The 13260-nt window shown below is 40.6% G+C and overlaps 2 protein-coding genes across 6 annotated transcripts; one reads left to right on the top strand and one right to left on the bottom strand.

The window, feature by feature from the left end:
• Window positions 1-101: 101 nt before the first annotated feature.
• osgep (O-sialoglycoprotein endopeptidase) lies at window positions 102-9586 on the top strand. 5 transcript variants are annotated; one of them, XM_086269566.1, is made up of 13 exons: window positions 1487-2560; window positions 2637-2723; window positions 3588-3716; window positions 3813-3932; window positions 4692-4867; window positions 5014-5109; window positions 5213-5262; window positions 5364-5442; window positions 5545-5610; window positions 6294-6384; window positions 7332-7407; window positions 8035-8133; window positions 8366-9586. In XM_086269566.1, exons 3-13 carry the CDS (start codon window positions 3602-3604, stop codon window positions 8403-8405), a joined length of 1008 nt encoding a protein of 335 aa, XP_086125692.1. In that variant the 5' UTR covers window positions 1487-2560; window positions 2637-2723; window positions 3588-3601; the 3' UTR covers window positions 8406-9586. The 5 variants fall into 5 exon arrangements, 3 of the variants coding, with proteins under 3 accessions (XP_086125690.1, XP_086125691.1, XP_086125692.1); XM_086269564.1 differs by lacking the exons at window positions 1487-2560; window positions 2637-2723 and adding an exon at window positions 103-249; XM_086269565.1 differs by lacking the exons at window positions 1487-2560; window positions 2637-2723 and adding an exon at window positions 112-253.
• Window positions 9078-12702, bottom strand: LOC147309470 (uncharacterized). The gene is made up of 4 exons (XM_086269568.1): window positions 12549-12702; window positions 10215-11000; window positions 10078-10110; window positions 9078-9897 (listed from the first exon to the last, which is right to left on the bottom strand). Exons 1-4 carry the CDS (start codon window positions 12562-12564, stop codon window positions 9848-9850), a joined length of 885 nt encoding a protein of 294 aa, XP_086125694.1. The 5' UTR covers window positions 12565-12702; the 3' UTR covers window positions 9078-9847.
• Between the last annotated feature and the right edge of the window lie 558 nt (window positions 12703-13260).

Here is a 13260-nt window from a genome sequence, read left to right as displayed (position 1 = left end):
TGCTGTAATGTACACAGTTTATTACCGTGGCATGTTAGTTAAGTAAGGCTCTGTTTTTACGTTGTCTTATGTTAAGGGAAAATGTTAAGGCAAAATGGTCTGTCAATCCTACCAGTGTTTGGGTCCTCTGGGCTTCGTTATGGAGGAGCTGAGCTACAGAAATTAGCCCAGCCAGTTAGGTTTACGTGCGTAAAAGTTAAAGCGATATGAATTAAGATTAATGTGACCTACCGAAGGAAATTTTAAAAAGTAGGTAAATATATTTTGTTTTCAAAACCGCATCACCATAAATTTACTTTTGGAAAAAAAAGTCGGTCTGTTCTCTGGCGGTTAGCATAGGAGCTAATTAGACAGCTATCAGGATGCTTATGCTTTGGTTCTTTTAGAATAGAATTGAATAGAATGCCTATATTGTCACTATACAGTTGTACAATGAGATACAGAGCATCTCCTACTCAGTGTAAACATGCTGGGGGGAGGGGGGGGGGGGTACAGTTCTGCAGCGCTATGTACATATGGACAGTATTAACAAACACCCAGCACGCCCCTGCGGGCGGTTTATCCTTCAAGCTCGGGTCCTCTACCAGAGGCCTGGGAGCTTGAGGGTCCTGCGCAGTATCTTAGCTGTTCCCAGGACTGCGCTCTTCTGGACAGAGATCTCCGATGTTGTTCCCGGGATCTGCTGGAGCCACTCGCCTAGCTTGGGAGTCACCGCACCTAGTGCTCCGATTACCACGGGGACCACCGTTACCTTCACCCTCCACATCCTCTCGAGCTCTTCTCTGAGCCCTTGGTATTTCTCCAGCTTCTCGTGTTCCTTCTTCCTGATATTGCTGTCATTCGGAACCGCTACATCGATCACTACGGCCGTCTTCTTCTGTTTGTCTACCACCACTATGTCCGGTTGGTTAGCCACCACCATTTTGTCCGTCTGTATCTGGAAGTCCCACAGGATCTTAGCTCGGTCATTCTCCACCACCCTTGGGGGCATCTCCCATTTTGACCTCGGGACTTCCAGGTTATACTCGGCACAGATGTTCCTGTACACTATGCCGGCCACTTGGTTAACACACACACATATATATATATATATATATATATATATATATATATATATATATATATATATATATATATATTTATATATATTTATATATTTATATATATATATATATATATATATTTATATATTTATATATATATATATATTTATATATTTATATATATTTATATATTTATATATATATATATATTTATATATATTTATATATTTATATATATATATTTATATATTTATATATATATATATATTTATATATATATATATATTTATATATATATATTTATATATTTATATATATATATATATATATATATATATATATATATTATATATATATATATATATATATATATATATATATATATATATATATATATATATATATATATATAATGTACAATATACAAGACGTAAGTAATATGTAATAAATAGTGTTATGTATATACAGTTGAGTATTGCACATGGAATTGGTATAAATAGTGTTATGTATACGTTATGTTGTTAACGTATGTTATGTTTACGTATTGATTGTCCGAACGTTTAATGTGGAAATATGTAGGTTAAAGGTGTATTATCAGGGTTAAAAAAATGCGCGCAATAACATGTTATCTGCATAAAAATGTTTGCTGCTAAATAATTTGAATCTTGAATTTTGGTGTTGATTGTATTTGTGTTGTGGTCAAGTCAAGTCAAGTGGCTTAGGACCATCCATCCATCCATCCATTCGCTACCGCTTATCCTTTTCAGGGTCGCGGGGAGTGCTGGAGCCAATCCCAGCTGTCATAGGGCAAGAGGCTTAGGACCATATAATAATAAATATGTGCGTGATGAAAGTTGGGCAGCTCGACTTTATATGCTCATATGGGTCTGACCCTTTCACTCCTTTGATTTTTTTCCGTTTTGTACATAACTGTTTTTGGGGCAAATAAAATGCAAGTAGGGATTAAAACCGCAGAATTAATGATTACCGGTGCTGGAAATACTAGCGCTTGATGCAGTGTTTTGATTTTGTTGCCACGGGTACCCACAAAGCAATGCGTGAAAGTCACGTGGTCTGTCAATCTATCCGGTTGTTCAGTCTGACGTCACTAGCCGTGTCTGGGTCTAAACTCCGCTGCAGGTCCATATATCAAACGATCACTATGGCATTACTGAGAGTTGAAAAACTGTCTAAAGTCTTTCATCTTTAATAAAATGATCAGTGTCTGCTCTACCAGGCGTAACAATTGAGTTTAACATCCAGGCATCCATGAAAACGGAATTTATGACATTTAATGGAGTTAGAAGTTAGCAGGGAGTTAGCTCGCTAGCTTCTATCTAAATACAATATAGCATGTCCTGACTGCGGGGTTTTGGAAACAAATTAAAACGTACAGCTCTGTTATCACTTCCAGCATAAATGAAGACAGAAAACTAAACAGCAGTGACGTTTGTAGGGTTACTGAAGTTGGGCTAGCTGGTATATAATGGTGTGCTACGTGACCGCTAGCGACACAGGTATGTTAGCATAATATAAACAAGCTAACTTTTTTTCCACTCGATAAAAGTTAACGTGAGTGTTCTCGGTGGTCAGAAACAAATGTAATCGCATGGCAGGATGCTGTAAAAGGACCAAACTTCAACCAGGAGAACAACTGAGATAATCCATCCACAATACGAGGTTAGTCATTCATATACTGCTGCATGGGCTGGGCTGTAGTTACATCCTAAGGTTTTAAAAACTGAGCTTAAATAAATGATTAGCGGTAATAAAAGCCGAGGGAGGTCAACAGTGATCACTGACTGTTTTAGGAGCTTTTTGAGATCAAATAGAAGAAAATACATAACATTAAACATGTTAACAACACAAAAGCCATATTAAACGCAGACAACTTTAGACCCGGAAGTAGGCTTCGTGGCGTCATCACTGAACAACCGGATTGTTATTTCAACCATGAGCACCGCAACACCAGACAGAACAGCACGGTACAGACACAAGACAGTGCAGACACAACAGTGCAATAGAAAAGGGCAACAATGACAGTGGGTTGTGCAAAAAGTAACTTGCTGTATGAAGGTGTGTGTATGAGATTGTGCAGATGAGTCCAGTATGAGTGTTCTGACGGCTTGGGGGAAGAAACTTTTTTGCAGTCTGGTAGTGAGAGCCCGAATACTCCGGTACCTCTTGCCAGAAGGCTGCAGGCAGGGTAAAGAATGTGTGTGAAGGGTGCATGGGGTCCTCCACAATGCTGGTGGCTTTGTGGATGCAGTGGGTGTGATGAGTGTCTGTGCTGGAGGGAAGAGAGGTTCCAATGATCTTCTCATCTTTTCTCACTATCCGTTGTAGGGTATTGCGATCTGATACGGTGCAGTTACCATACCAGACATATTTAGATATGTGGATGTCTAGTCCAAAAATTTCCAGTATAATCTGATTTTGTTTTATTGTGCCTTTTTCTTGCCTGTAATAGACTTCTAAGAGAGATGAAGGGTTTAAATGAAAAGACACTATAACAACACAATGACTTCCTTCTTTCTGAAACAGTTTTTTCTGCAGCCATGACTGTAGTGATTGGATTTGAGGGCAGTGCCAATAAGATCGGCATAGGCATAATCAGGGATGGGGAAGTGCTTTCCAACCCCAGACGGACTTACATTACACCTCCGGGTCAAGGTAAGTTAGAGTTCCTCTAAGATATTAATGATAACTCCAACATACTGCTTATATGAAAATCTGTTAGTTGACTGCATGCTTTTTTTTATATCTCAGGGTTCCTGCCAAGTGACACAGCCAGACACCACCGTGCTGTCATACTAACCGTCCTGAAGGAGGCGCTGGAGCAAGCGGGGCTAAAACCTGCAGACATCGACTGTGTGGCATACACCAAAGGTAATATAAAAGATTTTAACTTTCAGATGTCTGTCAAAAATTTATCCAAACATGTTCTCATCAAATAAGGGTCATAGTGAACTTTAAATAACTGAGAGTTGATTGTTTGTTAACAAACAAATGTTAGTTTTATATTGTAAGTTACTCAAAAATGTCACTAATTTCTGTGTGCCATTAAAGTTCAGACCTTCGTTAATGAAGAGCTCCCAGTCAGAAAAAGGATAGCTTAAAGAGATAGGGGATTTTTCCTAATAAACAAGCCAAAGAACATTTGTCAAGCTCCACAGTTTATAAAGAAAATGGATCATGTCAAAATTTCTCTTATTTGTCCTTCCTTTGACAACTATGACAATTATTAAGGCCTGCTTTAAGAAACACATGCTTATCTGACTTACATCTTACATCTTGGGTTTTTTTTTTAACTATGACAGAGAGAATATAGCTTAGGGCTATAGCAGCTTTAGACTCTAAGAACATAACTAATGGAGGGTTCAAAACCACCTGATCCAGCCCTAGTTATCAACTATAACAAAAAGTAAGTTTAATCAGACCCTGAGGAGTCTGAGAGCTGAAGGCTCTGGCTCCCATTCTATTTTTATAAACTCTAGGAACTTAAATTAAGCCTGCAATCTGAGAGCAAAGTGCTCTGTAGGAATATTATTGTACTAAAAGGTCTTTAAGATATGAATTGAAATAAAGGGACTGTGATTCTTGACTGATGTCTGTAGAAGACCAAACCAATAAGTTGTTCTCCTTCAGGTCCTGGTATGGGTGCACCCTTGGTGACGGTGGCTCTAGTGGCACGCACAGTTTCACAGCTTTGGGGAAAGCCGCTGCTCGGTGTGAACCACTGTATCGGACACATAGAGATGGGACGACTTATCACCAAAGCCAACAACCCCACCGTGCTTTATGTTAGTGGGGGCAATACACAGGTTGGTTCCTCCCTGTAAGCCTCATGCAGAGCTTTTTGGCACAGAACATCTGCACTGCATTTTCTGATGAGCAGCTGTCAGCTAAACAGCAGTATATTTGAAGTAGAAATGCAGTTTGAGTTTTGTTCATCCTGAATTTTGTGCAGGTTATTGCATATTCAGAGCGGCGGTACCGAATATTTGGGGAGACCATCGACATTGCAGTCGGCAACTGTTTAGACAGGTTTGCCAGAGTTATTAAGGTTTGTGTCATACTTCTCAACATGAAACCATCAAGTTGCATTTCACTTAGTGCAACAGATTATCGAAGTAATCATACATCTATGAAACGATTTCTACACTCAGATTTCCAATGATCCAAGTCCAGGCTACAACATAGAGCAGATGGCCAAAAAGTGAGTGAGATCACTGAATAGTTGTGAATATTTAGTGTTCTTTATGTCTTTTAATTTTTTTTATGTTTATTCTAAACTTTGCTTTCTCTCCACATTGCCAGAGGGAGTCAGTATGTGGAGCTGCCATATACAGTAAAGGGCATGGATGTGTCCTTTTCTGGCATTTTGTCCTACATTGAAGTAAGTCCTTTGCTCTTCTGTAAAGTTGGTTGTGTCATATTGATTGAGTTATCTCAAGGCTACTTTTGGTTTACGTTCTTTACATTTATATTCCTTCCACAGGACGCTGCTCATAAGATGCTGAGCTCTGGTCAGTGTACATCAGAAGACCTGTGTTTCTCACTTCAGGTACAGCATAGCGCCTTTATACACACGAAAGTCAGAAAGTTCATATTTTGGTTACGTGGAAAACATTTGATCCAGTTACCTTTGGTGTCGCAGTGTAGTTATCCTCTGATAAAACACGTTAAAGGAGTTTTTCTCATTGACTTTATAAGATTGTCAGAACATATTCTGAAACAAAAATACTCCTTCTCATTTCAAGTGCAACTGGAATGAAAAGGAGCAGCTGGCATCTTCTGGCAGCTGGTTTACCAGGTTTTGTACATTGTGTGATTTACTGAAAAGTGTGATTCAATTTGTTTAAGGAGCGGCACAGAGGAGGTTTCACACTTTTTTAATTGATAAAATAAACTAAAATAAAAAAAGAACAAGCTTTTCACACACACTGATTTGAACATAAAGTCCTTTTTTGAAAAGCTTGTTCTTTTTTTATTTTAGTTTATTTTATCAATTAGTTTTAGCGAGAGTTACGAGAGTTTTAGCTAATAGATTAATTACATTTTGATTACTGAAATGATCAGTTGAAAGCAGCACATTATTTGAATTGTTTAAGATGATTAAAGCATACTGGATTATCAAAATATTTACCTCTTGAATTTCTGTTAATCAACTACTTGTTGCAGCCCTGATTGGTGTGTTGGCATCAGTGATGTCAGTATTTCCCATTAGTATTGCTTCTGTCTTTGCAGGAGACATTGTTCTCCATGCTGGTGGAGATCACAGAAAGAGCTATGGCTCACTGTGGCTCCCAGGAAGTGCTGATTGTCGGGGGCGTTGGCTGTAAGTATATCTGAAACGATCAGCTGCAGCTTATTCTAAAATATTAAAGCAAATATGCTGAAGCATTTAAGTTTTTGCAGTCATTTTGTGTGCGCTACTTTTACTGTTATGAAATGCTTTGCAATCAGAGTGTAAGGCTCGATTTTATCTGTAAAGAAACGGGAACACCAGTTTTCTTCTGTGTAAAATCCAACAGAATAAAATGACTTCCCACAAGCAGTAAAGCTGTCTACATGAACTTCAGCAATTCTAATTATTATACTCTACAGCGATGGGATACTGTCATTGCCTATCCCTAGCCTGGTTGAGGAGTTTAAATGTGCAGAAGTGAGGCCTGAGATGTCACTCATGGACTCCCACGACCCCATAGTGAGAGGCACTGCTCCCACCCTAGCAACGGGGAGGAAGTGGACCCCAGCCACATCTGTGCTACAGGCGAAATCCGCTCTTCGGCATCGTGACGTGGTGGGTCACGTCCAACAGGGCAGAGGAGGATAATGGCCGAATCACTCGATGAATCCAAGGTCCACTACTGATGATGTGTCCCAAATTTTAAAATGATAAGCTAGATCAGATCTCTAATCCCTAAACCTAACCAAGGAAGGAAAATGGCAGATTAGCCTGGGTAAAAGACCGAAAGTTGAGGCACACAACGATGCGTGCTGCTGACAAAGTTTCTGGGCTGCCTTTCCATCCCTCAAGAGTCTCTCCATCTAAAGCAATGCATTCTTATCAGGGACTGTAACATCTAGTCCTTCTTACTGATTCCAAGGTTCGTTGTTTCTAACTACTGTTTGTTTATGTACTTATTGTTACAGTCACCCAGGAATGCCTTGGATCCCTTAAAGTCTAAGCCCATTTTTGAAACTCCTCTCTGTTTACTGTTGCTATGAATGGAAATGAGTTCACGCTCTCAGAAATGTGTTTATCTCATGTTCCAACCACAGGTAATCTGCGTCTGCAGGAGATGATGGGAGTGATGTGTAAGGAGAGAGGAGCAAAGCTGTTTGCCACAGATGAAAGGTAACCCAGTCTGCCCAACACTCAGATCCTTCACTTTCATTTCCATTGAAACTTCACTAGAATTAGTTTCACTTTTACACGCACGAGCAGCAGTTTGGTCCTAAGACCGAGTACAGCATACTCTCACCCGCCCTACTTTTAAGAGTTAATGTGTTTGTTATTTTCAAAGCTCTGTGAATTCCAGGTACCGTACAGTCATGAAATTTCCTAGCTGATTCCACAGTCAACTGTTAGTGATATTTTAAGAAAGTAGAAATGATTGGGAATGACAGCAACTCGGACATAAAGAGGTAGGCTACATATAATCACAGAATGGGGTCAGCGGCTGTTGAGCCACATAGTCAAAAATTTCCATAGACACACCAGAAGGTCAGAAGCTGTTATAACTGCAAAGCCTGTGGATTAAGAGTTGGATGTCACTCAATCTCATATGTGTGTGAAGGCAGATGAGCAAATACTTTTGGTTATAAAGTGTACCATTCATAGCCACAAAAACATCTGATGTATGAAGCTGTTCTTGTGTGAACACATGCAATGGAGCTCTTCATTGTGACTTTTTCAATTGGTGTGATAGGATGTTGATCTGGCTGAAAGATGCAGATAACAAAGATCAGTTTGTTGCCACAGATTTTGCATTGACAATGGAGCGATGATCGCTCAGGCCGGCTGGGAGATGTTTCGGTCTGGTCAGGTGACAGAGCTAGAAGACTCATGGATCACACAAAGGTAAGGCTTCATAGACCTTTTCAGTTGTGATTTACGGTAATAACCCACCATAGAATCACATTTATGTTCCTTACTCATTATAGGTCGATTATATGTCTGTATGAGTTAAAGTGGCTGTTGGGTTTAAAAGTTGCTAATCCTGACTCTAGGATGGAAAAATTCATTCGTATTGTGTTTGTGTTCATATTGCTGTGCTTGCAGTAAATGACCATGGGTTTCTCTCCTGTTGCAGGTATAGAACAGATGAGGTGGAGGTGACATGGAGAGACTGACTGCAGCACCATCATTTTGTGGTCTGTTGTGACACATTTAGCGTGGTACAGCGGGCCTCAAACATAACACGGCAGCTCCACAGATGAATACTTTTCTGTACATCCAAAACCTGATCTCATCACATGTTTGAAAAACTATTCAAACACATCCAAGAGACATACTGCTGTAACATGGTCCTTCATGAAAAATGTCTCAAACGCTCAGACTGTAAATTAGTTCAGTTCCTGAGCTATGCTTCACTGGTTAAGGCCTTTACACACCAACAACAAAAAATGCAGACTATTAACCAGGAAGACTGCAGGTTTCCATTTTGAAGGGTTTATCCAGACAGATATTTGATATCAAAGGAGCTGGTTTCATATTTTTAGTGCCTAACTAACATTTAAACAGCTCACACACAGAGCTCGGTGTTGGATTGTATGAAGGAGTAGCTTTGTATTACCAAAAATTTTACTTTTCTTAAATTTCCCACCTTTGTAACTTTAGGTTCTGGAGATGTACCCGCGGAGGCCCTCTCCCAGAACTTGCTAGTATAATTTCTTGCACATTTGTGCTCTTATGTACAGTTACAACAGAAAGTTTCTCATGAAATAAGTGAGATTTTCAACCCTGTGAGGTTGCCAGCAGTAAATGACAATTTGTATTGAAATAAAGAGGATTAACAGATCCACTCAAGTTTACTCATTTTTATTAAGCAATACTGTCCTTTTACATTCTTCCTCCTTCTCCAGTGTAATTTTTATTTAATAAATTCTTTTCAAAAATCAACACACTGAACATGGTGACATCCCTTATGGATTCATAAGTAACATTCACCCAATTGGGACCAAATGAAAACAAAAGGAACACAGCATTAATATGGTGATGTGATAAAGGGTGAACTCTTCTGTGCCTTTGACTACACCCCCTGTAAACTGAAGACTTGGGTACAGGAGTCCTCTGCATACATTAACAGTAAAACTCAAGCAGGAATGAGACATTCTTCTGATTTGTAATTGATGGGGGAGGGGGAAAGTCACTCTGGTGAGGGCTTGCACACAGGGATTGGTAAACAAATTCTTTGAACAAAGTGCTTGATTGACCACTCGCTTCACAGAGGACAAAGTATGATAAAAACGGCAGCTTTCAAAAAGGAAACAAATTAAATTACAGCGCCTATAGTTTAAAAAAAAAATAAAAATCTACACATACAAGCTTAAAATGGTAATGAGAGACAATGAAAACAGGTCTGATTAATTAAGGCAGGCTTTCTGTAAGGCGTTAAAAAAAAAGTCCATTGCTGTAAGATCTTAAAGGAGTTAGTCCAAAGTGTCTCAGTGTGGCTTTGCGTGAAGACATCATCCTGAGTGCAGTGTGTGAGAACAGGACTCAAATTCGTCCATCTTTATGTATTTTATGTGTATGTACTTGTGTGTGTTTCCACTAGGGGCCTGTCACACTGCTAGGCTGGGTGCTCCTTGGTGTCCTTGTACCAGATCACCCTTTTTGGATCTGAGAAGCCAAAAAAAAAAAAAAAAGTCAAAAGGGACGCTTCATACAAACAGCAAAGATTAGACCACTTTGTTATGCAACACATTTTAGCAAATTACCATCAATGAGTGTGTGTGACAAAATAGTAGGGAATAATGTCTTGCGCATATGAATGAATGCGCATAAATTAGGAAAACTCACCTTTTTTCTGTCTGTTGCAGATAGCGTTCCACTCTATGGAGTGAGAGAGGGGAAAAGAGGTAGTTGTTATTCACCATAATTTCAGATTTAATGATCTCTAGCCAGATGTCATTTTTAAAGCTTCTTGTGGTGGTTACCTTTACTATGATAGTTCAGAGCTTCCACTAGGTGGCGACAACTGAGCAGCAGCTTTCCATTGCTCTCGTCGACCTCTGCGCATGCAATTGGGTTGAGGGAGGTAGACACTGGAATTGGCCTTTCTTCTGGGGGCCTCACTGTGAGAACTGTGTCTAGCTGTAGGTCTGCTGGATGTTTAGAATCTGTGGGCAGTGGGGTACTGGAACGGGAGTTGGGGCCGGAGCCCTCTGTGACTGGTCTTGCCTCGCTAATGAAACTTAGACCCCACTGGTTCTGTAGCAGCATGCCGATGGCAGGTCGGTCTTCCTCCAGTGCTCCAGTTGCAGCTCCCGCCTTCACCTTGGAGGCATAGCTAACAGCAGGCTGTAGCTTGGCAGGACTGTCTTGCACTGGGAAGGCAGGTGGGGGCTTAAGTAGAGACAAACTGTCCTCGACCCATCTTTCCTTTTGATTAACCTTTTGTGGCCTTTCACTTACACGGCCAACACCCTTCTGACTTTCCCTGCGCAGACTACGACCTTTGTGCTGTGGGCCCCTGCGTTCCTTTTCCCTGCGGAAGCTAAAGGCATGGCTGGGACCCATCAGGTCACCATCGGGTGAAAGCTGCCGTGGCAGCTTGTCGCCTCCAGAGATGCATCCTCCACCCCCACCACCTCCACAGTTTCCCGAGCCAGGAGACAGGCGGCGGTTCCGAATGTGTGGCTCAGAATTGGCGGCTGAAACAAGGACTGCTTGGTCACATAGACCATCAGGCTCACACACAGTGTTGCTGGCTTCCCATGTACCTGAAGAAAATGAGCATTGACAAGTTGATCAGGTATCTGCTGTTTTAATATGTTATCATGCATACGAGCAGAAAATTCCAGTGCTTGGTGATTTGTAAGTGAAATCACTAAATCATATCATAATCACTTCCAATCAACATTACTGTCCTACTAGTATCTTGCCCTTACTTTAGTAAGCATACTTGTAGTGAGTAGTACACAAAGACTTATCACTTGGCATTGGTTAATAATGGTCTTTGCACTTGTCTCTACCATGCACACAAACATTGGGGGTAGATGACACACTTTCATGTGACTTCGGTGTGGCAGAGGAGGTGAGGCTGAACAACAGTTCCCTGTATAGCTGGCTACTTGCAAAGTTGTACAGAAAAAAATACCAATCCCAAAATAGACAGGATTGCTGGAATCAAAACAACTCTTCTGAAGAAATCTACCATCAACACTTTTGATGAGCAATTTATCAAGCACCAGTATAAAACGTTTTAGGTTCAACTTCCTGAGTCGGAAGGTGGAAAAAATGTAATTAAACAGACTTCACCTCGGGCCGTACCATGTGACTATTAATGCAATCTCACACAAGATGCTGATATAATTCAGGTCAACTAATCTCAAATTAATAAATAAATAATGTTGCCGTTGGTTAAGAGTAAACTAATTGTATTCCTAACTGGCAGTTGCCCATCACAGGTCTCAGCTGTCATCACCATACTTGTCCCCGTGTCTGATCTTGCCCAATGACCTGTGTCACGCTGTCCCACTTGCTGGCTCATCATGAAAAGGAGTGACTGGGTAACAGTCTTTACGGGAAGGCTCTCCCGTTTTGGTTGTTAAATCATTCTCTGTCCGCATGGCGCCACTGAAACATACTCAGACCGACTCAGACATTACTGTTGGCCGTGTTCAAATGCACCACAAGTTGAAACATAAAGAGGAAGCACATAGCTTACAGCGGGCCTGATTAGCGTACCCGCTCCAAAGCGCCACATTTCAAAAGAACTGGTGAGACCGACCACCGCCCGGCCGACCCCGTCTCATTTACCGCTCCGAAATTTCGAGAAGCAGGCTACCTCCGCAGACTCTTCAGTGTCCCGACTATTTAGAAACAAAGATGTCAGAAATGATTTAATAGTTTCCATTTGTGGAAAACAACTCCCGCTGGTTCATGTGAGCGGTGCTTGCGGCTAAAAAGATAGAAGCTAACAGCGAGCACCGGTGTTAGCAAACTTTAATTAGCAGCGTCACGATGTGGAGCATAAAACTCGACGGTTTTATGTATCTAAAGGTTCCACTTTGACCATCGAAAAATGTATGAACATTAACTACAGCGGGTCGAGTAGATATGTTTGTTTTTACACGTATTAAGGTTGTAAAAAGCCACCCAGAACGCTAGCCGAAGTTTCGTAACTCCCCCCACCACCTCATTCAAAGCGGAGAAAGGCTTCCCTCGGCGCTGCTAGCCCGCCGCTAATGCCGCGGCCAAACACATAAATAACACATCTGAAAGTGAAGCGTTACACTCAAATATACCGAAATATAGCACAAACTCACCTGTTTTAATATGCATCTCTTTTCGCTTGATGTGTCGTTGAAGCTAAACCGTTGAGTAACTTGTTTACAGCGTTGAGATAACGACAGCAGCCTGCTTGTAACCACCACCCGGAAGCGACACGAAAATGTGGGTGGGACAGGAAGTGCCTGCAGATAAGTGGTCCGGCGGGAATCTCGCCGTGAATTTAACCCTCCACTTCACACATTGTGATAGTGTATGCTTAAAATTGTTCAGCATTATTTTCTGACACATTTTGGACCATTTTATTGCCAAAAAAAAAATGTTATATTTCAGACACCCGTTTCCGAGATATATCCACAACTTGCCCCTAGGCAACTAGGCTTGTATAAAACAGGCAATTACTAACTCATAGATCATTACACAATTGTTGGAAAGCAATAAAAACATAAGAAAATCGTCCAAAAATGTCAACCAATTTTGATCAAAGAATTGAAAAAACACATTTAGATTATTTAGCTTTATGGCTTGATACAGGCTTAAGTTCGAATTGTCCAATATAATGTCATATTGATTCTCATGTTGTGAGACTTTGCTGTCATTCTGTGTGAAACTTAATAAAAACAGTTCTTTTGTGCTGTAAAACAGAGCCGCACATTACACTTTATAGACATTACCTCTGTTTTTTCTGTGCACCCGGGAACCCTGCATCTTGCCTTGTTCAATATTGTATATAACAATGCAGAGAAAACC

The sequence above is a fragment of the Aulonocara sp. 'chitande type north' Nkhata Bay genome, linkage group LG17 (genome assembly GCF_057382095.1).
Source record: "Aulonocara sp. 'chitande type north' Nkhata Bay isolate Kocher_YH1m ecotype deep benthic linkage group LG17, A_spYH_male_GT1.1, whole genome shotgun sequence".
Lineage (NCBI taxonomy): Eukaryota > Metazoa > Chordata > Actinopteri > Cichliformes > Cichlidae > Aulonocara > Aulonocara sp. 'chitande type north' Nkhata Bay.
This window is presented reverse-complemented; position numbering and strand designations above follow the sequence as displayed.

What these genes read in the sequence shown, in the direction of transcription:
- osgep (XM_086269564.1), top strand. Translation starts at nt 3,602, where the DNA reads ATGACTGTAGTGATTGGATTTGAGGGCAGTGCCAATAAGATCGGCATA. An exon ending in CATTACACCTCCGGGTCAAG is followed by an intron (nt 3,717 to 3,812) that starts GTAAGTTAGAGT and finishes TTTATATCTCAG; the next exon opens with GGTTCCTGCCAAGTGACACA. An exon ending in ACCTGTGTTTCTCACTTCAG is followed by an intron (nt 5,611 to 6,293) that starts GTACAGCATAGC and finishes CTGTCTTTGCAG; the next exon opens with GAGACATTGTTCTCCATGCT.
- LOC147309470 (XM_086269568.1), bottom strand. An exon ending in TCTGAACTATCATAGTAAAG is followed by an intron (nt 10,111 to 10,214) that starts GTAACCACCACA and finishes CTCACTCCATAG; the next exon opens with AGTGGAACGCTATCTGCAAC. An exon ending in CTGCAACAGACAGAAAAAAG is followed by an intron (nt 9,898 to 10,077) that starts GTGAGTTTTCCT and finishes TTGGCTTCTCAG; the next exon opens with ATCCAAAAAGGGTGATCTGG.